The 24,716-nt window shown below is 42.9% G+C and overlaps 1 protein-coding gene across 1 annotated transcript in view; it reads left to right on the top strand.

The window, feature by feature from the left end:
• Positions 1-24,716, top strand: part of LRPPRC (leucine rich pentatricopeptide repeat containing) — a 177,873-nt gene that overhangs the window by 45,897 nt on the left and 107,260 nt on the right. Inside the window, exons 14-20 of the mRNA XM_061625407.1 lie at positions 3,489-3,558; positions 13,768-13,795; positions 16,123-16,180; positions 17,333-17,439; positions 17,649-17,726; positions 18,053-18,106; positions 18,912-19,010. Coding sequence (XP_061481391.1) covers positions 3,489-3,558; positions 13,768-13,795; positions 16,123-16,180; positions 17,333-17,439; positions 17,649-17,726; positions 18,053-18,106; positions 18,912-19,010 — 494 coding nt within the window. The remainder of the gene's footprint in view (positions 1-3,488; positions 3,559-13,767; positions 13,796-16,122; positions 16,181-17,332; positions 17,440-17,648; positions 17,727-18,052; positions 18,107-18,911; positions 19,011-24,716) is intronic.

Raw genomic sequence — 24,716 nt, 5'->3', positions numbered from 1 at the left:
TGGAGTGACTCCCTTACGAGGAAAGGTTGCAGCATTTGGGGCTTTTTAGTTTAGAGAAAAGGCGGGTCAGAGGAGACATGATAGAAGTGTATAAAATTATGCATGGCATTGAGAAAGTGGATAGAGAAAAGTTCTTCTCCCTCTCTCATAATACTAGAACTCGTGGACATTCAAAGACGCTGAATGTTGGAAGATACAGGACAGACAAAAGGAAGTACTTCTTTACTCAGCGCATAGTTAAACTATGGAATTTGCTCCCACAAGATGCAGTAATGGCCACCAGCTTGGATGGCTTTAAAAGAAGATTAGACAAATTCATGGAGGACAGGACAGTCAATGACTACTAGCCATGATGGCTGTGCTGTGCCACCCTAGTCAGAGGCAGCATGCTTCTGAAAACCAGTTGCCGGAAGCCTCAGGAGGGGAGAGTGTTCTTGCACTCGGGTCCTGCTTGTGGGCTTCCCCCAGGCACCTGGTTGGCCACTGTGAATACAGGATGCTGGACTAGATGGGCCACTGGCCTGATCCAGCAGGCTCTTCTTATTTTCTTAAATTAAAAAAAAATCTTAAAATATACAGAACTCAGTGGGGCTACTTGATCTAGAGGTGTAGTTCCTTTAAGTTTAACCATAACATATTCTTCAGAATTGTAACTTAAATAAAGGGAAAGTGAAATCTCATTTGTGACACAGCTAGGTCATATTTGACTAGAAATCGGAGAGATCGTATAACAAATTTATATATTGTGTTTTTAATTTACATGTTTAGCCATTTTTCCACCTTGTATATTTGAGCATGAGAGTGTAAATTTCAACATGAGAGTATCATCAAGTGGGAATATCATGAGGTGGGACTGATCATGAGCTACAGGGAGACAAGCCTGACAGATGTTTAAACATATTACAGTGAAATACAAAACAGCTAGAGATATTGTCAGTCTTCTTGGGTGGTACATATAAATCTCAGTAGTTTTCTTTTAAACTGAGTACTTTCTTAAGATAGAAACACATGGTGTATGCCAGTCAGTATTTTTTTTCCTTTTAACGTATGTCTCTCTCCTATGTTTATGGGAATTACTACCGATTTAATAGACACTGCTTAATTTACATAAGTAAAATTATTTCTTGGTAGCCTTTTCCATCTTTTGTCCTGGTTGACAGCATCCACTCTGGAAAATACATGGATGATTAAAACAAAACAACAGTAGCACCATTACAGAAACTGTAAATGTTAGCTTAAAGTCATTCTGATACACATCCCTGGCAGCAAGTACCTGCAGTGCCCACAGTGCTCTGCTAGCACATGACCAAGAATTGATCTGTAATCTCAGTTCTTCCTTATCATGATTACCTATTGATGGTTTGCAGTGGGGGGGGGGAGAGATAATTCTAGGCACTTCTGTTAAGTAACCAGAGTAGTCAAAGCTTACAATGCTGCTCACAGGTGAGATTCTGACAGACTGCAGAGATTTCGCAGTCAAATGCTGAGCATGATGATCTTGGGATCAGTGTTGAGTCTCTTGTGCTTTTACAGTGCAAGTGTTGCCTTTAAAGTGCACAGAATCAGTTGAATTTTCACTGTTGGTTAGAAGCTATGTGAAAGAGTTATTGCAGTGATGTCCTGCTTATGGGCTTCCCATGGGCATTTGGTTGGCTACTGTGAGGCTGGACTAAGCAGGCCTTCGGTCTGATCAGTAGGGCTCTTCTTAGGTAGCTGCATTTTGAACTTTAGAAATGTATTTACGAAGGTTGCCCTGCCTCCCCCAAAATGCACCCCAGTCTAAATGATTACAGCCAAAGAGAGCTGTAGGGGGAAGGGCCGTAACTTAGTGGTAGAGCACCTGCTTTGCATGCAAAAGGCCTCAGGTTCAATCTCCAGCATTCCCGGGTAGGGCTGGGAATGTCCCTTGCATAACTCTGGTGAGCTGCTGCCAGTCAGTGTAGACAATACTGAGCTAGATGGACTAATCGTCTATCTCTGTGTAAGGCAGCTTATGATGTCCGTTGCTGCTGTTCCATCTCAATGTAGTCTTCCCTTTTCTTTAGTGCCATGAAGCCTTATAAAACCCCTAAAACGCTACAGCATAGATCAAACCATTGAAACTGTAAACTGTCATTCTTGCCAGTAGTACTCTATTAAAGAAAGGGTGTAATATTGAAAGATTAAATTAAAGCTTGCTTTTGTAGTACAGTTGGTGAAGGGAAAGGCAGCCTGTTAAAGCTGACTGCTATTCCAAGAGCTATGTGATTCACCTTCCAATTTCCTATAATGCATAGATTTCTGTTACTGACAAGATGAAAACTATGAAGCATCAGTTAAAGAATCTGGTCACATAAGACAGCATGCATAAAGGCGCCTGTTTTCCCTTTATCAGCCGCTCCATTCCACTTCATTGTCATCTGCTTTTGATTTTTCTCAGACTTGTTGCTAAGGAAACCAGGTTGCCAACTGTCAGCAGCAACAGCAGCAGTTGAGCATACAGAGATGTAGTGGGGTGGCTGAGTGTCGTTTTTTTTAACAAACAAAAACTTTGTGAACTTAACATGTCTATTTATTTATTCTTTTTTAAAATGAGAAACAAGCACCATGAGGGATCACAGCAATCAAGCAGGGAAATATTTCAGTGTGAGGCCCAGTCATTTCCTTGGTCTAGGGACTGAGTTTAGATTCTCTACATCAAATCTCCTTCATACACACCATCTTTTTTACATGGGTATGGGGGAAAGTAGTATATACTTTTGTATACAACAAAATGTGTGAAAATAGTGTGGCTTTCTTACTGCATGTGCTCCATGTTTGGAAGCTGGCACAGAAAACATAATGTCTTCTGCTGGAGTGCATGCATTTGAAAGACGCGTTCGCACTGATGTTTCAACTGCTAGAAATTCTGCATAGTTGGTGATTTCCTAGAGCCATTCAAAGACCATATTCACTCAATCCTTGGTCAGGTTTCTGTGAAGGCCCTTCTCTTCCCACACCAGCTTTCGTGCTTCATTCATGGCTTAGATTAAGCCAGCCCCCCCTCCCCTGGCTACCCCTAGTGGTGCAAGGCAGTCTCTGTTTCGTGGTCACGTGTAGACTAGGCACATGAAATTTAGCTTCCTAGATATGTTACTGAGGGCTAATTTTCACTTTGCAGGGAATGAATCAACAGGGATTGATACCTTAAGTTTGTAAGTGCGAAGATAGGTTTGCTGTAATTGCACTTCCAAATAATTGACAGAAAGTCCCAAAAGCACTGTAATTCTCTGGTATTGTGAATCTTTCTCTTTCTAATCAGGTGAACAAAGGCCAATCTATGTGCATTTAAAAACAAAAATACAAAAAAAACCCACCTGATGTTACTGGAAGATCATTCATTAATGTGCAAAGATGATTTTACTAAATGGATTCACTTTAAATAGCTGTCATTCGATACCGATGGTTTAATCAGTACTTTTTAGAGAAAGGAGGTCAGCACATTCTAAAGCTTTTCATTTATTCTGCAGTGTCTTCCAAAAATATGCCAGCTTTGGATCTCCTGCAATTTAGAGGCAGTCTAATCCATGGATTTGGAAGGTAAGAGTTTGTGACACCCCAATCCTTGTATCTTGGATGACCTTGCTTTTTAATCCCAGGCTGATGTTTAGGGCACATTTTCTTTTGGAGAATATGAAAAGCTGTAAAAGGCCGTCATCTCTCCAAGGGTTAAAGAGCCAGAATACCCCCCGGTGAATGGAATAAGTGGAAGTTTTTCAACCCATGCAAGTGCTGCCTATAGCATAACTATTTTTGGTTCTGTGAATCAAAAAATTAATGAGTGATGATATAATTATCATAATTATCATTTATATAATGCTTTCAGTTTTTAAAGTGTTTCATGCCTGTTATCACAGTAATAAATGTATCAGCCCAGAAAGTATTATTATCCCCATATTGCAGTTGAGGCACTGAGGCTGAGCTTGCTTAAGGTTCCTAATGAAATTGTGGCTTATTTAAACCTGTAGCTTTCCTTACCCCAGTTCATTCTCATAGCCAGTGTGCTATACCAGCTATTAGAAGCGAATTGTGCAGAAGCATACAGGCTACTTAACCAATAAGTGTGGATGTGTTCGTTAGGTCAAAATAAATCCAATTTTATTTCATTTAGATAGAGCCCAGCTTCATGATTAGCAGAGTCATGTGTCGCTAGGCTGTGGTGTTGGACTATTACTTTGAGAGAGTGCAAGTTGTTCTCTGTTTTTTTGGGGGGGAGGCAGAACCCTCCATACTGTTAGAAAGCTAGCATGCTAGGAAGAAGGTCTAGCCTAGAAACTGTCTGCTTGCCATGCTAGTTCAGTATGTATAGGGAGGTTTTTTGTTTTTTTTAAAAGGGAGACAATTTTTGATTATAGCATTGGAAATATATTTTGTGCTATCTATTAGGTTTATTCACCTCACTTCTCTTTCTGAAAGTTTTTTCTTTGAGAATAGGTAGCAGATTTTTATCTCTTGATAGCTGGTTGCTTATATGGTAACTCTGCTTATCATTGAAGTCTTAAAAGATGTGTTCCGTATGATTGGCAAAGTATTTGATGACTTGAAATCCTAGTCAGACCATTGCTACTTTGTGTCTTTTGGTAAAACGTGGAGGTCTGTATAAAGTTCTCTTTTCAGCAGTAGCAAGTTATGTGGTGAGGCGGAGCTGCCCTCGTGGCGCCACCATTCCTGATGCTTATCTGGACAGGGCTGGGGCAAGGCAATGAAAGACTACAGTGACAAGACTCAGGCTTGGTACAGCCCAGAGCTTGGAAAAGTTACTTTTTTGAACTACAACTCCCATCAGCCCAATCCAGTGGCTGTGCTGGCTGGGGCTGATGGGAGTTGTAGTTCAAAAAAAGTAACATTTCCAAGCTCTGGTACAGCCCTAACTTCATCACTACCCCAGCCCGGTCCAGGTTACGTTGCAATGACACAGGTGTCAGGAGGGTGGCTCCGCTCCACCCTACCATATGTGCTGCTACCACTTTCAAGTGAAAAGATGAAATTTTAGATGATTAACATATTCTAAAATGCAGGATTATTTTTTCAGAGCGTTCTTCTCATGGTTGTTGCATGGAGCTTCAGAAGTAAACACAATTGCTGATGGTCATCTTTCTTTGGACCAGGGATGGGGGATCTGTGACCCTCCAGATGTTGTTGAACTACAACTATCCCTGACCATTGGCCATGGTGTGGCTGATGGGAGTTGGTCCAGCAACATCTGGAGGGCCATAGGTTCCCCACCCCTACTTTAGACCATAGTGTGATAATTAATACCCACTTCTCTGTTGGTCATATTATTTCCTATTGTGTTTTCAAATCATCATGCAAAAAAAAAAAATCCTGTTTGTAATCTGTCCTGGGAGGAGTTAGGATGGGAGGGGGAGAAAAAGGGAAGTTTCTGAAGAGCCATCATAGCACAATGTTTCCTGAAACCCTTTGCTTTCTTGACCAGTGCCTAAAACTGTTAAAAGGTGTAGTGGCCTACTTTACGTATTTTAAACAGGTCCATTAAAACATTGCAGGATTGATTGATCAATTGCAGGATTGATTGATTGATATCCTGCCCTTCCTCCCAGTAGGAGCCCACGGCAGAATTCAGACCTTGTGTATGTAATTAAAAAACTGTGTCATTATAAGACACCTCCACATTCAGAGAATAATCTTGGAAGAGTTTTGAGAGATGATTTGTAAATGATCATCACCACTCAGAGGGATAAATATTGGAGAAGTGACAAGTACAGCTAACCATGCACATCTGAAAGAGTCTGCTGCTCTAGATGCTTGCATAACTCTTCACCTCTGGTAGTTCAGAGTGTACTCTGGTGCTTATTGGACACCACTACGGTGTGCTACCCAGGCCATGTGTTTGCTTTCTTGAAAAAGAACATCCATCCTCACATCTTTGTGTTTTCTGGATAACAATGTTACATTTTTGCTAGTGAAATTCTGTTTTGTTCTCCTCAAGGAAAGAGAGAGAGGAAAAGTTGAACAGTACAAGTGGTAGGCTGCTGGTCAGTTTATTCATTACATTAAGACACTTTTTGGGAGATGGTAGGTGCAAGATCCATTTACACAGGTGCAAAATAATTTTGCAGATTAAAGATCTGTTCATACAGGTGTAATGGTACTTGGGAATAATGGCTACTGGTTATGATGGCTGTATGCTGTCTCCAAGATCAGGGGCAGCATGCCTCTGAATGCCAGCCGCTGGAAAACAACACTGGGAGTTGGGTATTGATCTCATGTCCTCCTTACGGGTTTCCCATGAACACCTGGCTGGCAGCTGTGGGAAACCACTCCTTTTTTTCTTACAGGGAGAAATTTTTACCATCTGATTGGTACCCATATTTTTAATGTATATTTTATTTGGTTTTATGTAAACCACTTAGAAGTTTTGATGATTAAGCGGTATATAAATCCTTTTTAATTAAAGGGGTGGTTTCTCTCCCTTTCCTGTAGAAGCTTGCCTGCTGTTGTCTTCTGTAAAATATCTGTGGTAGGGAAGATACACCACTCTTCCTTTCAAAGAGGGGTAAAGCCCTGCTCATAGGAAAAACCAAGTGATTCCTCTCTCTTACGTTGGGTTTATGCAGGAAGGGAAGGTACAGAAACCACCCCTAATTTCCTCCTCCAAGTTCTTCATGGAGTAAAGGAGCATCACTCTGTAGGAAAGAGAACTTGGGAGAGGATAATGATAATAATAATAATAAAATTTTATTTCTACGTCGCCTATCTGGCCGCAACAACGGCCACTCTAGGTGACGTACATAAAAAGGATAAAAATACAACATTTAACCAGAACAACAGTCGATGAAAATCTAACACCGCCCATCTATACAGCTAACCTTAGTCCACCCCAGCAATCCTGTATGCCTGCCTGAATAGCCAGGTCTTTAAGGCTTGGCGGAAGCCTACCAGGGAGGGGGCATGGCGAAGATCATAAGGCAGGGAGTTCCAGAGGGTGGGGGCCACAATTGAAAATGCCCTGTCTCTGGTCCGCACCAGCCTAGCTGTTTTAACTGGTGGGACCGAGAGAAGGTCTTGCATGGCTGATCTTGTCAGGCGGCATATTTGGTGATGTTGGAGGCGCTCCTTCAGATAAACTGGTCCGAAACCGTAAAGGGCTTTAAAGGTTAACACCAACACCTTGAATTGGGCCCGGTAAACAACTGGTAGCCAGTGTAGTTCTTCTAACACCGGAGTGATGTGATCATGGCGACGGCTGTTTTGAATCAAACATGCCGCCGCATTCTGCACCAGCTGGAGTTTCCGGACCGTTATCAAGGGTAACCCAACGTAGAGTGCATTACAGTAGTCTAAGCGAGAGGAGACCAGGGCATGTACTACCCGTGGGAGCAGATGGACAGGAAGGTAGGGTCGCAGCCTCTGTATTAGATGTAATTGATACCAAGCTGCCCGGCTCACTGCCGCAACCTGAGCTTCCATGGACAGCTGGGAGTCAAGAATGACCCCGAGGCTGCGGATCTGGTCCTTCAGGGGCAATCTTACCCCATTAAACACCAGGTCTATATCTCCTAGCCTTCTCTTATCTCTCACAAGCAGCACCTCAGTCTTGTCAGGGTTCAGCTTCAGCCTATTTCTTCCCATCCATTCACTTACGGACTTCAAGCACTTGGAAATGGTATCCACAGCCAACTCTGGTGAGGACTTAAACGAGAGATAGAGCTGAGTGTCATCCGCATATTGGTGGCACTGCAACCCAAATCTCCTGATGATGGCCCCCAGCGGCTTTACATAGATGTTAAATAGCATGGGGGAGAGGATAGAACCCTGTGGCACTCCACAATTGAGAGGCCAAGGGTCTGACACCTCATCCCCCAATGCCACCCGTTGATGCCTGTCTGAGAGATAGGAATGGAACCACCGCAAAACTGTGCCCCCTATTCCCATTCCCTCCAGGCGATCCAAGAGGATACCGTGGTCGACGGTATCGAAAGCCGCTGAGAGATCCAGGAGGACAAGGAATGTACATTCTCCCCTATCCAACACCCTCCTCATATCATCCACCAGGGTGACCAAGGCTGTTTCAGTTCCATGTCCAGTCCTGAAGCCCGATTGGAATGGATCTAGATAGTCTGTTTCCTCCAAGTGTGTCTGTAACTGTTTGGCCACCACTCGCTCAATCACCTTGCCCAAGAATGGTAAATTAGAGACTGGGCGGAAGTTATTCAGCTCTTGCGGATCCAAGGAGGACTTTTTTAAGATGGGCTTTATTACTGCCTCCTTGAGGGCTAATGGCATAGCACCCTCTTCCAAGGAAGCATTCACCACTGCCTTGATCCCTTTGCTCAGTCTCTCTTTGTAGCCCATAATGAGCCACGTGGGGCAAGGATCAAATAGACAGGTGGTTGGCCTCACAGTAGAGATCACCTTGTCCACTTCCTCAAAGGGAAGAGGCTGAAACCGATCCCATCCGACCGGGATGCAACTGGCCGACTCTGGCCCACTTCCTGTATCCACGGCATACGGAATCGTGCTCTTCCGACGCTCGATTTTATCGGCAAAGTGTTTTGCAAATGTGTCACAGGAGGCTTTTGACTGCTGCATAGGTTCCTGCACAACTGGACCAACCAGGCTTCAGACCACTTGGAACAACCTCCTGGGACAACACTCTGCGGATGCAATAGAGGCAGCAAAGAAATCCCTCTTTGTTGCCTTTGTTGCCACCTGGTAGGCAGCTATTGCTGCTCTAACCAGTGTCTGATCGTCTTCGGAACGAGATGTCCGCCACTGGCGCTCTAGTCGTCTCACCTCCTGTCTCAGACCTCGCAACCGTGGTGTATACCAGGGTGCGATCTGAGTTCTATTCAGGGGGAGAGGACATTTCGGGGCCACCCAGTCTATTGCCCTGGTGATCTCCCTATTCCACTCCGTCACCAGGGTTTCGTCATGACTATGGTTTTTCAACAAAGGTATCGGTCAAACCACAGTTGGCACAAACCATATTTACAGTTCTCCCCCCCCCCAGTAAGTGGCAGAGACGTTTGGTCTTGGGAAGCTAGGTGCACCATACTGCCCTTGCTGTGCTGCTCCTCCAGCCGCTGCAGTGGTGGGGTGTTTCAAATGATTATTTAATCTGATGTGCAAGAACATCCCTGAAGGGTACTTGGGTACAGTTCAGACTGGAAGAGGCAGATGAGAGCACTTTGAGAAAGGTGCCTATATTGTGAATGGAACAATTTGGTGCAACTTTACCTAGGCTAGTTCAGTGTTCAGTAGGAGACAACAGAAAATGGGCAGATTGGGATGTCGATATAGTCTAGGATGCATATTTGAGGGTTTTTTTAAACCCAAAGAGCCTCTGGGAGAATCATAGCTAACAAGACCTCTTTGGGGAAAGTGCACTGTTTGTTTTTGTTCTCTGAACAACACTGCCATGGAAAGGTGGTACTTTGAGAATATTTGCCTGTGAATGATTTTGATGTCATTGAATTGATATATCAGATCAGTTCCTTGTCACTTCAGAGTGGAACTTTCCCTGAAAAAGCCAAGCAGGATCAGAAGCCAATTTTGTTTCTTTGTGGGACCTGTACTTGGCTGACTTTCAAGTTAGCCTGCTGGAGGCACTCTAAGGATCACTAAATATATTTGAAAGCACCAAGGATCCGTTAGAAATGTTCTTATCAATATAGCATCCTTTCATGAGAGTTTGAGGGGATGTAAAATCCAGTTTGTATTCAACAATATAACAGTACTAGGATAACGTTAAGTCACATATTTGGGGTTTGGTGTTCGTTGAATTAAGCACAGGAATTTGAAGATTGCCGTATGGTTATGGAACATGTGTTGGAAATCTTGTACACCATATGAGGCTATGTCTGATAACTATAAGAAAGTGAACTGTGTTCTGTAAAACAGTTTTGCAGTGTCCTTGACTATGGAGCAGCACTTTCATTGAAGCTTGTTTTGGGGAAAGTATATGTTGAAGTGCTGTAGTATTTTTATAAAGTGGGAGTCACCCAAGAGTTCGTATTTGGGCTGATGCTATTCAAATTAATTAATAGTATGGAATCAGAGGTAACCAGAGGTAGCCAAATGTGTAGATGATGTCAGATTAATTACAGAGGATGTAATCCCAAACAGACTGTGGAGAGCTCCAGTGGGATCTCTTCAAAACTCTGTGGATGGACAACAGAACAGTAGGTGAAATGCAATGTAAGTGCAAAGCAGTGCATGTTGGGACAGAAAAGAAGAACCTTATTGATATGCTAATTTAAATTTAATGTAAACTGGCTGTGACTACCCAGGAAAGAGAGTTTGGGGTCATGGAAGATCACTCTAAAATCATTGTAGTGTACTTCGGCAGTGAAAAGGGACACATTCAGTGTTAAGAAAGGGAATAAAGTAGTACCTAACATGCTATTAAAAAGATATAAGGACTTTTGTTTAGGGGAAAAGATGGGGAGATGGTTGTGTATAGATTTAGAAAAGTTTCTACCTGAAGAAGAGTTGATTAGCAGTCATGTACATAAAATATATTTAAATAATGGTGAAGAAATTGAACAGAGGTGTGTTTTCGTGCTTAAAATGTGGCCATCCTGTAAAAGTAACTTCCTGTATTTTCAAGTCAGAGAAAAACAGAACTACTGCCAAACTCTGCAATTAGCAAATCTGGTCCTATATTGCAGATGTGTGGAATCTTCATTAATTTTGGAGACTCCCAAATGAGCTTTAAAAAAGTCCATATGGCCCAATTGTTCCAGAGGCCTCTCGGCCCTTTTTGTACAGCGGCTGACTGGATGTGAACAGGGCCTGGGGGCCTCTAATGTGCACCTAAGGAGTCATAGGGTGCTTAAAGGGTGTCAGATCGATTATTGCAGACACTGGGATGTATCTGCTGGTGTCCTTTGTGCCCATGGAGGGCTTTTATCCAGCAGAGATTTCTGTTGGTGGAAAGGGTCCCCCCAATTACCCCTCTCCCCTGCAGCCTGCATGTGACCCCGGAATCTGATCCAGTGGGCAGCAGGATCCTTCAGGAAAGCATGGGAGTGTTTTTAGGGAACCAGTTAATCTCTGGAGGAAAGATAATCCGATCTGTTGCTTCATATGCCAAACTGGGCTATGCTGTCAAATCAATGACCTGTACTGAAATCATACCCATTGGTGGTAGTGTTCCAGGCATCCTCCTGAGCCACTGCCTTCCTTTTTGATTAAGAGCCTTCTTTACCACTCCATTACCAATAAGTTGTGCAGAGGGGGAGGTCTGGTAGAGAAGGGGCAATTTAGCCATGAGGAATACACAGTTCAGTAAATCCTGAGTCAGTCTGTAATTAATCAAGGAAAAACTGCATTAAATTTCACCACATCCAGATCAACATCCAGTTGTGATATCAGTTATTTGGAATGGGGTATGGGTGTAGACAAAAGAAAACATTTATTTGCACAAAGCACAATTAATTTGTGGAATTAGTTAACAGAAGCACTTCACACACATCATATAGTTGCTAACTGAGGCTGAGAGAAAGAATGGCTTGCCTAAGGCCACATAGATTGATCAAGGCAGAGACAAGAGTTAAACTGGGGACTTCCTGATACATAGCTGACTCTCATTGATGGCCACTGGCTTGGATGGTACTTTAAAACAGTAGGCTTCAACTTTTTCAGACCTGGGACTGATCTTTAACCCAAATATGCACTTGGGGACCTATTTCTTAATTATTTTCACCATATATTTATACGGAGGTAGTGCTTCTATTGTGACCTACCTTAGATCAGGCCATGACCTGGTAATGGGTTCCGATCCAATAGTGAAGGTCAATGCTTTAAAGGGTTAGGCAAATTTGTGGAGAGCAGATCTTGTTATATCTGAACATGGGTCTGATCCAGTGGGACCCTTCTTGAGGTCTGTCTGTCAAGCATTTTGTTTTCATAGTGGCCAGATACTTTTTGGGAAGCCCATCTGCTTGCTAATACAGGAATACCTCGCATTAACGTACTCAATGGGACCAGAGCGAGTACATAAACCGAAAATGTCCTTAAAGTGAAGCACTACCTTTTAAAACTTTTTTTACCTCTCCTTCATGCGGAGCCTCAAACTCCCGCGCTAAAGCCTCTGCTGCTGCACTGCCGCACCTCTCAGCTGATCGCGATCGTGCCTCCCAGCTGATTTGCGGTAGCGCGATCGCGTTTATTTCCACCCCCACTCATCGTTAAGTGTCCGTAAGTGTGAAGCAAGCGTACGTAAACAGGGGCATGGTGGAGTATGGAGTATGTCTGTAAAAGGGAGTGTACGTTAAGTGAAGGTCCGTATAGCGGGGTATTCCTGTACGAAAATGTTATGTTTAGAGTATATCTCTTGATACTATATATTGTCACTGGAATGAGGTGTGGAGGTGGAACTCTTGCTATCATGCTTTGTTTGTGACCTTCCAGAAGTGTCTTGCTAACCAGTGTTGAAAACAATATTGAACTGTATGGATCTTGTGTAGATTCAAATGGGTGAATACCAGTCATATTTTAACCTGCCCATTTCCAAGGACAGCTAGCATCCCAGTGGCTTTTGTTAACATTTGTAGCAGTGGCTTTTGTTAACATTTGTTTCCAGTGCAGTGTTTTTAATCCGGTGAAATGTTTTTTAATCTGTAGCTGTCAATCTGCAAACACACTATACAGTAAATAATGCAGTGCTGCCATCCTGGTTATTTAAAACTGGGAACATCTTTCTACATTTTTCAGTTTCAATTTTTCTGGACGTGTATGTCCTGCTGGAATTTCCTTTTAGGAGAAGTTAGGATGTCAAACAATTAAGGGTTTTTAAATATGTCATTTTAAACAATTAAAAAAAGTATTACTGCATACATCTTTTCTGTTTGTGAGGGGCATCTTATATATTGCAAAGTCCTGTCTGCTTTTTCCAAGGGTTGTGTTTTTTGAGATTCTGTGACAGGTAGTATTTCACAAAACTGCCAAGAATGTTTGTTTTAATAAAAAAAGCAGGAAAAAATGAAATTATGCAATCCCCCTTCAACCTGGCAGTCTGAAGAGGAGATACATATTACAGTATCTCACTACTGTATTTTGAAGAGTATGAAGTGAAGGTAATTGTTAATATTAAATAATACATGTCTATGACTTACTTAAAAATGCTGTCTGAATTTAGATATACAGATGGGTTACAACCCCAAACGTTTAACAGGGGGAACAGCTGAAATCTGATTCATGCAGTCACATTTAATATGTGATAATGAGTTAAATGGTTAATCGCACATTAACAGATTAATCATGCAGATTAATATGTGCTTTCAGCATTACGTTTAAGGAAATGGACTTAGCATGTTGGAAAGTACAATATTTTTCGTGTCACAAATGAGCTACTCAGGTACAAGTTCAAAATTACTGTTATAGTTAACCCCCCTCTCAAAAAACATCTGAGGTGGGTCTGAAGAACCTTAATTTTATCCCTGTTTGCTATTTTTGTGAATGGACATTACATTTACATTGATATTTTCATTTCTAGACTTCTTATAAATATGAGCTAATAACAGATTGAAATATATTGAGATGATGGATTCTAACATAGCCCTCACGATTTCTTTGGCAATTTATGCATCCTGTAAAATCATTTTGTAAAAATAAATCTGGCAAAATATGTAAATTATTAATTTCTTTTCTAATAATCTTCTCCTAAACAATTGCCTGCATGTGCCCTGTCTTGTTCAACTGTACAGTTTTCTATTAAAGAAAGGGCTAAATTAAACTAATCTTTCTGGTGTTCAATTTATTATCCTCTGCTGCCCTCTACAGGTCCAATGATGTAGATCTTTGGAGCAAGGTAAGACGGCAAAACTGAAATAAGTAGATCCGTTTGAAATGCTTTAGGCACAGAATATTACAGAAGGGAACATCTGTGGAAAGATTTGTGTTTACAGACTTTACAATAACTTACTTGGAGTGTGTTGTATCTGGTGAGGTACATTTTTAATTTAGGGCATGGTGATTCAGCCAAAGTTGGGAACTTTAAATTCCTGTTGATTTCATTGGGGAGATTTAAGCATGTGCTTAACTCCCCCACCTCCTGCATCTAATTGGACTTAAAAAGTGCTTGACTTTGGATGCAGTGTACTTATAGTTTGTTGATGGAAGATACTTTGATAGAGGCTTGGACTATGACTTACTATAATTTCAGTGTCTTATAAACCCTCCTTCATACTAGCTAAAAGTGTTTTTGCTTGCTCATATGGAGAGGGCCCAATTTCTTTCTTTTGTCAGTACCGTATGCCTTTATGAAGTGCCACTCTGGAGAGCTCCACCTATGAAGAGGGTTGCTTGTGTGTGAGTGGAGCAGCTGCTCATGCCAGTTTGGATCACTGCCAATGTAACTTCTTGCTAATTTTACAATTATATGTAAAACTGGTGAGGATGGGGTGGGAGTGGGGAAGAAGAATGAACTCTGACTCATTTGTAAGGCTTGAAAAGAAAATGTGTTTGTGTATATATATATGTATGTGTGTATATCCAGTTTTAAGTTCTGATATGAGCAGCATGGAAGGCAACCAAACACCAGATTAAGTTATTAAGAAAATACCCCAAACTCTTTTTCATCTAAAGCAGGTGGGGGGACCTGTGACTTTTGATGGTGTTGAACTGCAGCTCCCATCAGCACAGCTGCTGGTCAGGGGTGGTGGGAGCTGTAGTCTAGCAACATATGCAAAGCCGCAGGCTCCCCAACCCTCACCTAAAAGTTAGTGAAGTGCTGGTGCTAATGATGGGAAGTTCACACTAAAATGAGTTTTGGGCTCTTGCCCTCATGAGCACCAGATAATTACATTTTATTTGGGAAACATGCATATATTACTATGTATCAGGAAAACATTACATTTGTTGCAGAATTATTAATATTATTAATTCATGCATTCTCTTTACCCTTTTTGGATATAGAAAGTTGGGCTTATTTTTCCAAACAGCTGATTATTTCTACCTTGGTATGATATGTATGGTAATGATCAATGCCAATTTTTTGAAATTTGAAAGACCTTCTGAAGTTTTTCCCTATCCTGAATTGTGTTTTTCTGCAAATGATGCTGCTAGTTCAGGTGGTGTTACTCTTTGAAGGAAAGGGTATACCTCCACATAGGGTGTTTGCTGAGACAAAGTGGGTCAGGTCAATTATCGCAGACAATGGGATGTATCCACTGGTGTCCTTTGTGCCCATGGAAGGCTTTTATCCAGTAGAGATTTCTGTTGGTGGAAAGGGTTCCCCACCACCACAAATTACCCCTCTCCCCTCTAGCCCGCATGTGCCCCCAAAATCTGATCAAGTGAACAGCAGGAAAGCATGGCGGGTATTTTTAAGGAATCAGCTAATCTCTGCAGTAATTGAAAGATAATCTGATCTGTTGCTTCATATGCCAAACTGAGCTACACTGTCAAATCAGTTAGCTGTACTGAAAGCAAACTGAAGTCTGAGCCACCTTGTTTTGTAGTCCAGATATGGTATAGTATGCAATGCAGCCCTGTGTATGTTTGCTTGGAATTAAGTTCTACTGTTTTCAGTGGGGCTTACTCCCTTGTAATTGTGTTTATGATTGCAGATTTAGGATTGCATCTAATGTGAGTCATACTCTAGAGTAGACCTATTTAAATTAATGGAGATGGCTAACTTAGGCCCCTTAATTTCAGTGGGTCTACTCTTAAGTAAAACCTAGTGGGATCTAATCCTTACTGTTTTTGTTTTGCTTTGTTTAAAAAAGTGAGATACTTCACGTTACATATTTTAAAAAAATATAAACTCTGTATTATTTACAAATTTGTAAAACTGAAGTAACACTACATTATAGGTATCCTTAATTTTAACACCTGAAAGTAACAGTGCTTAATGATTGCTCTAAGCAGTTCTTCTAATGTGGGTAAGAACAGAATCATAGAGAGCCTTTCTTATTTCTGTACTTCAATATACATTTGGTGTGCAGCATACATGTGTCTTTTTTTAAAGCCGTATTTACAAAAAACATCCCTTTTTAAAGAGTGAATTGTTGTGATGTGGCATGGAATAATAGCTTAGTGGAGAGATGCTTTATTATTAGTAGAATTCAATTTCAGATACTGTTTGCCCTTGCTTGCTTTTCTTGGCTGCAAAGTACAATTATTCTTTCTTACCAGATAACAGAACTGTTGTACAAGGATGGACGTTATTGCCAGACGCCTTCAGGACCAACTGGTAGAGTTTCAATTTCTATGATTGTAACTTATCCACAAATCTGTTCTTCTGTGTAATGATGGGCTTGAGGGATTACAACTGTAAACACTGACTACTTCTTTTTGAAAGTGAAATTTGAAAACATGTTGGGTAAAATCTTTATCCAGATGATCACAGTATATTTTATGGAACCCATGAGATTTTATTAGGGATCTCCCCTTTCTTTTTAATTAAAATGAAGTTCATACATAAAGTGCTCATGTGTTAAGTAAAACAGAAGAGACTGAAACACTGACAGTATAACCAAATTCCTTAAATAAATGCTTTGCAAATGTAAACAATTTTTTCCTGTATTACAGAAAGCTATTAAAATAAAATAAAATAAAATCTAAAGCCATTAAAATAAACATTTGAATTGCCTTCTGTAATAGTAAAGAACATGGCAGTTAGTATCACAAATATGTTGCTTAAGACCTACTGAACATCCTTTACAAATAATAAAAAGAAAACATGTCACAAGTAGTTGTCTTATCAAAAGCTCATTAGTTCTTCTTGATGCTCCTATATGTTTTATGCTTCAGTGCCAAAGAAAATTAGTGCTGTTAGCTATATAGCATCTTTTGTTAATCTTGATTTTCATTGGCTAATAAGCAGCTCTCCATAGGATTATTGGATCTGGTTGTTAAAAATCATTTAATACTCCTTACTGTATTCATGTTCGCTCTCTAGCTGCAGAAAGCATTGTAAATAATGTGAAATATACAGAGCTGTGTACGCAATGCTTTAGGAAGCTCTTTTTATTTCCTTTTGAATAAATGACAAAATATTTATGGCATCTATTTTGGGGTAGTGGGCAGGAGAATGGGGGAGAGACCTTGGGCAGCACTGCTTCTGTCACACAGCAGCAGTGGGAAGAAATAGATTGAAGGAAGATGCTGTACTGAAAAGCTGTCACCGGGTTTGAAAATAATTAATATTCCTTTCACTCACCAGTTAGATATGTGCTCCCAAACCACATAATCTCTATGCCTCAGTGATCATTGTTGCCATTTCAGAGCCTCTCATCAGGGTGACATCTCACACCAAAATGATTTCTTATAAATTAATCTTGATAGCATGACAGTGTCAGTAATTTTAGTGGAATGCTTTCTCTTGTGTTTTTTCCCTCCACAGAAGCTGTTGGCTATTTTCTTTATAACTTGATTGACAGCATGAGTGACTCAAAGGTACAGGCCAAGGAGGAGCAGTTGAGACAATACTTCCATCAGCTGAAGAAGATGGTACCATTTCATTTTTTGCTACATAATGCCTGTCCTGCCTGACATGTATCTATTAGATTTGAAATTGCAGCTTTTAAGTACAACCAGACCACTTCTCAATGACATGCCAGTGCTGGGACTTAAATTATGTCTGAAATTTGTCTAACAGAAATCATCTCAGTTTGGTAGTGTTTTTAAAACTCATGTAATTTTCTCCCCTCTTGGTACAGAATATAGTAATCCCTCCTAACATCTTCAGAGGTATTAGCAAACTACTGGACAACTACCACATTCCTGAATTAATTAAGGTCTGTAGTGGTAAATTAAACATTATCTTTGAATTAAAAACTTGTGTCTATACTTATCATGGATACAATTCTCTAGCTTTTAAGCTTTTGATTTATAAAAACATCTTAATCTTTCCCTTTTATTTAATCTGGAAGCATATTTGTTTTGGACAGAGAATTTTAAAGCTCTAAATATGGGGATAAATGGGGAGAAGGATGTCTGTGCCTGTCTATGCCTTTACTGCATGTTTAGTAACATTGCTGAAATGGGTGCTTGTTTAATTCCATAATGCATTTATTTATCATATATATTATATACTTACACACACATATATACTATATTTTAGGATGCAATTTTACTGAAGGATAAAGAAAGGCTCTTGCAAGGAGAAATATTAAAAGTAAGTACATCAGTAACTAACTAGATTTTTTGTTATCTACCAAATAATTTTTGTATACAACAAGGATACTTGGCTTCCAAGGCAGCTATTTTATTGTGCAGCTGATGTTTCAGTTTTTTTCTAAAATGAGTGTGTTAGTAATAGTAAAATCATATGTCAGAATATCTAGTTGGTAGTATTGATTTTCCCAGAAGCAAGCTTGGAGACCTGAGGCACTTAGCTATTGTGATTCGGTTTTCCCATTTGGCGAATAGAGCTGCTCAGCGGGATGGTTACAGGCCTGTGTTTGTGCCACATTGGACAACAGAGGGAGGAGGCAAAAACTCTGTCTAGCGCTAGCCTCATTTGCATTGGCTTATTAATGTATGTAAAGTCCTACACATGGAGGAGGTGGGGAGGACACGCAGATGGGGCATCTCTGCTCGGTGAGGAAGCATTTTAAGAAGATCTAGGCAGTGTGAGTTCTAGGAATAATAACAAACATTCACTTTATGGCTTATTACAAGTTGTGCCTCCCACCAAAGTACATACAGTTCAACATAATTGTATGTATTTGTGTTCACAGCCGAGTGAAGGAGAACACACCACAGACAGTTTGGTGTATGTCATCCTTTTGTAACTAGTGTATGTAAAACACAAAATATAAAGAAACTATAATGCATTTTTACTATGACTGAACAGTTGCAGAGAATGTATATTTTTGCTTGCATGTGTATTTACATTTTCTCCCTTAATGCAAGTGTTTTTTTTAAATGTTTTTTTATGGAATCTTCTTCTTCCCTTGCCTTATTTCTCTGAACTTCAGGTGTCTGAGTTGGAGGAGAAACTCGAAAAACTAAAAGCTGAGAACCAACCGGTTGGAGATGTTCTAAAACAGCTTATATTTGCTTTGTGCTCAGAAGAGGTAACTTTTAAAGGAGTTTTGCCTTGATTGCCAGCATTCGGTATCATATTTCACTGAATGACCTTTCCCCAGGTAGCATGCCATTAGGTGGGCTGTTAGGCCAACTAGTGTTTGAAGACAGGAATGCATGGCAATCAAGGCTTAAGCCGCTCCTCCCAGTCCTCACTCCAGTCCATTTCTGCCTTTGTCCAAGGTGGATCAGTCTCTCAGTCTTAGCCTTACTAACTCTGCCTTCCACTACTTATGAGGGTGTTTCTTCCTTGTGTTTCTTCATCGTTTACTATTTGTTTGTGTTCTTTGTTCTCCTTGATTAAAAAAATAATTCCCAGTCTATGGTCCTCCTCCTGATGGTGGACGTTGTCTTCAAAGAGGGAACCCATTCTAAGAGCTCAAGAGGACCCTAATCACATCAGATGGCAGCCAGTTTTTTTGGGGGGGGGGCTTTGCAATTCTGACTTTGTCCAGACCACCTAGACTGCCTCCAAGAGAGTTCATAGCATCAACTGGTTGGAATTGAGGGCAGCACATCTGGCTCTGCTGCTTTTTCTCAGGTGGTCTGACATCATGTGGGATATAGCGCCATCTAGCATCCGAAGGCAAGAATGGATCGAAGTCAAGACCTGGGGCATCAAGCCCCTCCCACTCCAGTTCATTCTTGCCTTCGTACTGAGGCGTTTGGATCTTCTACTGTAGCGTTTAGAGCTAAGTTTTTTTGTGTGTTTTGCTAGTGATAGAGTGTGTGGGATTGCGTCTTTGTCTTGTCATCCCCTCCCCTCTTTCACTGTTTTTTATTCTTACTGTTTATTGTTTATTTTTAACTTGCCTGGGATGTTTGTTGGGGTTTTTTCCCCCTGGTTGTTCTCCCCCCCTCCAGTCCCTTGGTTCAGGGTTGCGGCGGCTGCCGCTCCCCCATCAGCCTCGGATGTCTCTCGTCCGACGAGCCTTGACTGGGAGTCTGCGGCTGCGGCTCCCCTTTTACAGCCTTATCCTTCCTGCTTCCTAGGTGGTGGCGGCTTTCATAGCTCCCTCGCTGAGAGCCACAGCTGCGGCTCTCCTTTGTATTTTTTGCCGCTAGCTTCAGGCAACGGCAGCAGCTTGTACTTCGCCATTAGAGACCGCTGTGGCTGTTTGGAGCTTTCCCCTGGTGCTCTGTTTTGCAAGTTGTTGGCAGCCGTCTGGCACCAACCTTGGCCGTTAAGGGACCTCCCCCCCCCCGGCTCGATTCTGCAGCTGCGAAGGGGACTGTGTCCAGTTTCCTACAGCTTGCGCAGACCGCATTTTTCTCAGTCAGCTGCGATTTCTTGCACAGGGCGGGCAGTGAGCTTTTTCAACTGCCATTGCTTTGTCTCCCGCCCGCCCGCCATTTTGTTTTTCAGCTTTTCCCGCTCTTTTAGCGGACGCCTTTTTTACTCTGTCATTTTCCCGCCTTTTTTGTTTAGGCTCTGCTGGCTCCCTGCTGTGTGACATAGTTCAGAGTTATTAGACTGTTTTTTATTTTGAACATAAGTGCGACTATAGTCATTTTATTCAAATTAAGGAGAACCTCCACAGTAAAGTCATCTCTACAGTAGCAGCTCAGACTACAGGGCATTTGGGGCTGTACATTCTCCCCCAAACTGGCCAAGGAAGAATTAGATCACCCGCTGCAGGCACGTCGCTTTTCTGTCATGGCTAAAAGACTCTATGCATTGGCCCCGGACTTCATGACTCACCTGAATGTCCCAGGCATCGACAAGCCAGTCTCTAGTTTGATTTTGAGGTCCCTCCTTCCAAAACAAGGGTACTCACAACCAGAGCTTGGAAAAGTTACTTTTTTTAAACTACAACTCCCATCAGCCCCAGCCAACATGGCCACTGGATTGGGCTGATGGGAATTGTAGTTCAAAAAAGTAACTTTTCCAAGCTCTGCTCACAACTAAAGGACCCCTTTGAATGCCGCATGGACTACTCTTTGCGTAAAAATCACGAAGCTACTGCTTTTTCTATTCAAGCATCTGCTGCAGCTTCCATCTTTTCAAGAGTGTCTATGATGTGGCTGGACGAACTTTTGGATGATCCCAATCCAGACCCTGTAAAGCTTAGAAAGGGCCTGGTAAAGTTACATAAGAATGCAGCATTCGTGGCCGATGCCACGTTAGACGCCACTCAGCTGGGAGCGCGAGCCCTGGCTTCACAGGTAGTAGGTCGGCATACTCTTTGGCTCAGGCACTGGGACGCTGATTCTACGGCTAAGGGCAACTTGTCAAGGACGCCTTTCTCTGGGTCATTACTTTTCGGAGAGGAAGCCCTCAAGGCGGTCTTGGTAGACCCTAAGGACAGCCGAAGACCAGTGTTGGCCACATCCAAGATGGAGGATCATAGACCATTTAGACGTTTCATCCCATACTGCTCCTTCCAGCCCTTTCAGGGAGCGTGTCCTGGGGGCCGGGGCAGCGATTATCGATCTTCCGATTTCCGTCCCTCCAGAGGAACCTGGAACAGACAACAATTCCAAGGCAGAATCCAGAACTGAAGAAATCAAGGGGCCTAACTTCATCATATGGCAGAGGAGCTCATCAGCGTAGACAATACTGACGCTTTCCTGGTTGGGGGCAGATTGCTACGATTTGCAAGTCACTGATTGTGTCTGACAGAGGTCGCTTGGGTCAGAGATCTCTTAACTCACGGTTATGAACTGGAATTTTGGCTGACCCCTCCAGACAGATTCATCCCCTCCCTCCTACCCAGAGTTCGAGACAGGTGCCAGATCATGCAAGAAGCCATCGCACATCTTCTTGAAATAGCTACAATAGAACCAGTACCATCGGTGGAGAGAGCGCAAGGGGATTACTCTCTCCTATTTGCGGTTCCCAAGCAAGATCTGTCATGGAGGGTGGTGTTAGACCTCAAATTTGTCAACCGTTTTGTGAAATAGCGACGATTCAAGATGGAGTCCCTGGCGTCAATTATAGAGGCTCTACGCGAAGGAGACTTTCTGGCTTCTATAGACCTGAAAGAAGCATACCTCCATGTGCCCATCTGCCCGGCCCACAGATGTTTCCTGCGATTTGCCTTCGGCCCCCACCACTTTCAGTATCGGGCAATGCCTTCCGGACTCTCGTCGGCCCCGAGAGTCTTCACCGAAGTACTGCTGACCCTGGTGGCTTCCCTCTGCCTCCAGCGTGTTCACATTTATCCTTATTTGGACGATTTGTTGATTCGGGCGAGTTCAAGGGAGCTGGCCCTCTCTCACGTTCACTCTGCCCTCACTGTTCTGCGCACCCATGGTTGGCTTGTCAACCGCGACAAAAGTCAACTTCAGCTAACTCAGCGTCTACAACACCTGGGCGCTCTTTTAGACACCGCACAGGCCATGGTCTTTTTATCACCAGATCGGATTTCACCCATCAGAGAGATGGCTTTGCACCTCGCATGTTGATCAAGGGTGGATATAATGCTTCTGGCAAGGGCTCTAGGGATGTTTGTCTTGACCATCCACATCGTACCATGGGCTCGACACTACACTCGACCCTTACAGTGGGCTTTACTCCCTTTTCAACAGGACATTGCCATGTCCAACCACCGAACAGTCCACCTGCATCCATCTCTGCGAGCCTCCTTCCATTGGTGGGCAACAGTCAAAAATCTCAGACAGGGAACCCCGTTCCGAGAACCAGACAGAACTGTAATAACGACAGATACCAGTCTGTCCGGATGGGGCCCCCACTGCAATTCCCAATATGTTCAGGGTGTTGGGTCCAGTGCAGAAGCAAGTCACAATATCAACTGGCTGGAACTGAGAGCAGTCCATCTGGCTCTTCGGCATTTTCAACCTCTGTTCCTTCTGGACCATGTACTGATTCACATGGACAATACCTGTGTGAAATCGCATCTGAACAGGCAAGGGGGAACCAGGTCACAGTGCCTCCAGACGGAGGCTTCTCAACTCTTTGACTGGGCCGAAATACATCTAATTTCACTGAGAGCAAAACATCTCAGTGGTGTTTAAACGTTGCGGCCGACTGGCTCAGCAGACAACAGGTGATCCCGGGAGAATGGAAGCTTCACCCCACGGTGTTCAGCCTTCTCCAACGATGGTTCGGCATCGTCTCGGTGGACCTGTTTGCCTCCAGTCACAATTACCAGCTACCTCGCTACTTGTCCAGGTATCTGGACACCAATGCGGAATCGGTAGATGCACTGTTGACTCAGTGGCCAGCAGGCCTCCTATATGCCTTTCCCCCGATACCGCTACTGAGCAGGACCCTCAAGAAGCTGCGACGCAAAAGGGCCCGTCTGGTCCTGATAGCCCCATACTGGCCTCATCAGCCGTGGTTCTCCGATCTGCTGGCCCTTTCAGTGACGGACTCTTGGAGGTTGCCGCTCATACCAGATCTCCTCTCTCAGGGTCCGATTTGGCATCCGGATCCCGAATGGCTCAATCTGACAGTGTGGCATTTGAACGGGGACATTTGTTTCATTCAGGACGTTCTCAGGAAGTTGTGGACACAATTCTCGCGTCTCGAAAACAGTCAACCTCTCGTGTCAACCAGAGCACTTGGTTTGCCTTCTCTAGCTGGTGTGACTCTCAAAATGTACAACCATCTCAGGCTGATGTTCAACACCTACTGCAATTTCTACATACAGGCCTGAAGATGGGACTTAAACCTTGCGTCGCCACCATATCATCTATTCTCTCTGTCACATCTCCTAGTATTCCTATGGGCTCCCACCCACTCGTCAAACTTTTTTTGAAGGGGGCCGCCCTACTGTTGCCATCAGTTTGTCACCGCTTTCCTTCGTGGAGTTTATCGAAGGTCCTGCAAGCCCTACAGTGGCCTCCTTCTAAGCCCCTTCGATCTGTGCCATTACGACTTTTGTCCTTCAGAGTCCTGTTCCTCATGGCGATCACCTCGGCGAGAAGAGTTTCAGAGTTGGGGGCACTGTCCTTGGCCCGCCATCTCTGTATTTTCCATAAGGACTCAGTGGTACTGCGTCTAGATCCTTCCTTCCGTCCCAAGGTTGTTTCGGCATTCCACTGTAACCAGGACATTGTTCTGCCTTCGTTCTGTTCGGATCCTGTCCATCCACTGGAGAAGGCCTGGCACTCGCTAGATGTCCGGAGGGCCCTCAAGACCTACCTGTCTCGAACCCAGGACATACAGTCAACAGATTCACTATTTGTATCCTTTCATCCTCGTACTCTGGGGAAAAAGGTGTCCAGTTCTATGTTGTCTTGTTGGTTGCGTGCCTGCATTGCATTGGTCTATGAGTCCCTTCAGCTGCCAGTGCCTCGTAGTATAACCGTGCATTCAACTAGGTCAGCAGCCACTACAGCTGCTTTCGCAACCAACGCCTCTCTAGCAGAGATTTGCAGAGCAGCTGTATGGTCTACCCCAAATTCTTTCATAAGACATTATAAGATAGACCGTTACGCTTCTGCTGATGCCTCCTTTGGGAGGCATGTGTTACAACAGGTTCTTTATGACTAGTAATTAAGGGGCAGTCCCTCCCTATTAGGGGCTGCTTTGGTATATCCCACATGATGTCGGACCACCTGACGAAAATGTACCATTGGTATCACCTGAAGGGTGATTTTCTCAGGTGGTCCGGCATCATGGCCCTCCCTGTTGGAGGCTATTTGGTGTTTTGGTACCTTACTAATTATCACTCTTCAGAGTTATACTGTTTAAACTATTTAGCCAAGTGGAGACCCTTTTGGAACTG

This window comes from Rhineura floridana, chromosome 4, assembly GCF_030035675.1.
Source record: "Rhineura floridana isolate rRhiFlo1 chromosome 4, rRhiFlo1.hap2, whole genome shotgun sequence".
In the NCBI taxonomy this organism is placed as follows: domain Eukaryota; kingdom Metazoa; phylum Chordata; class Lepidosauria; order Squamata; family Rhineuridae; genus Rhineura; species Rhineura floridana.
This window is presented reverse-complemented; position numbering and strand designations above follow the sequence as displayed.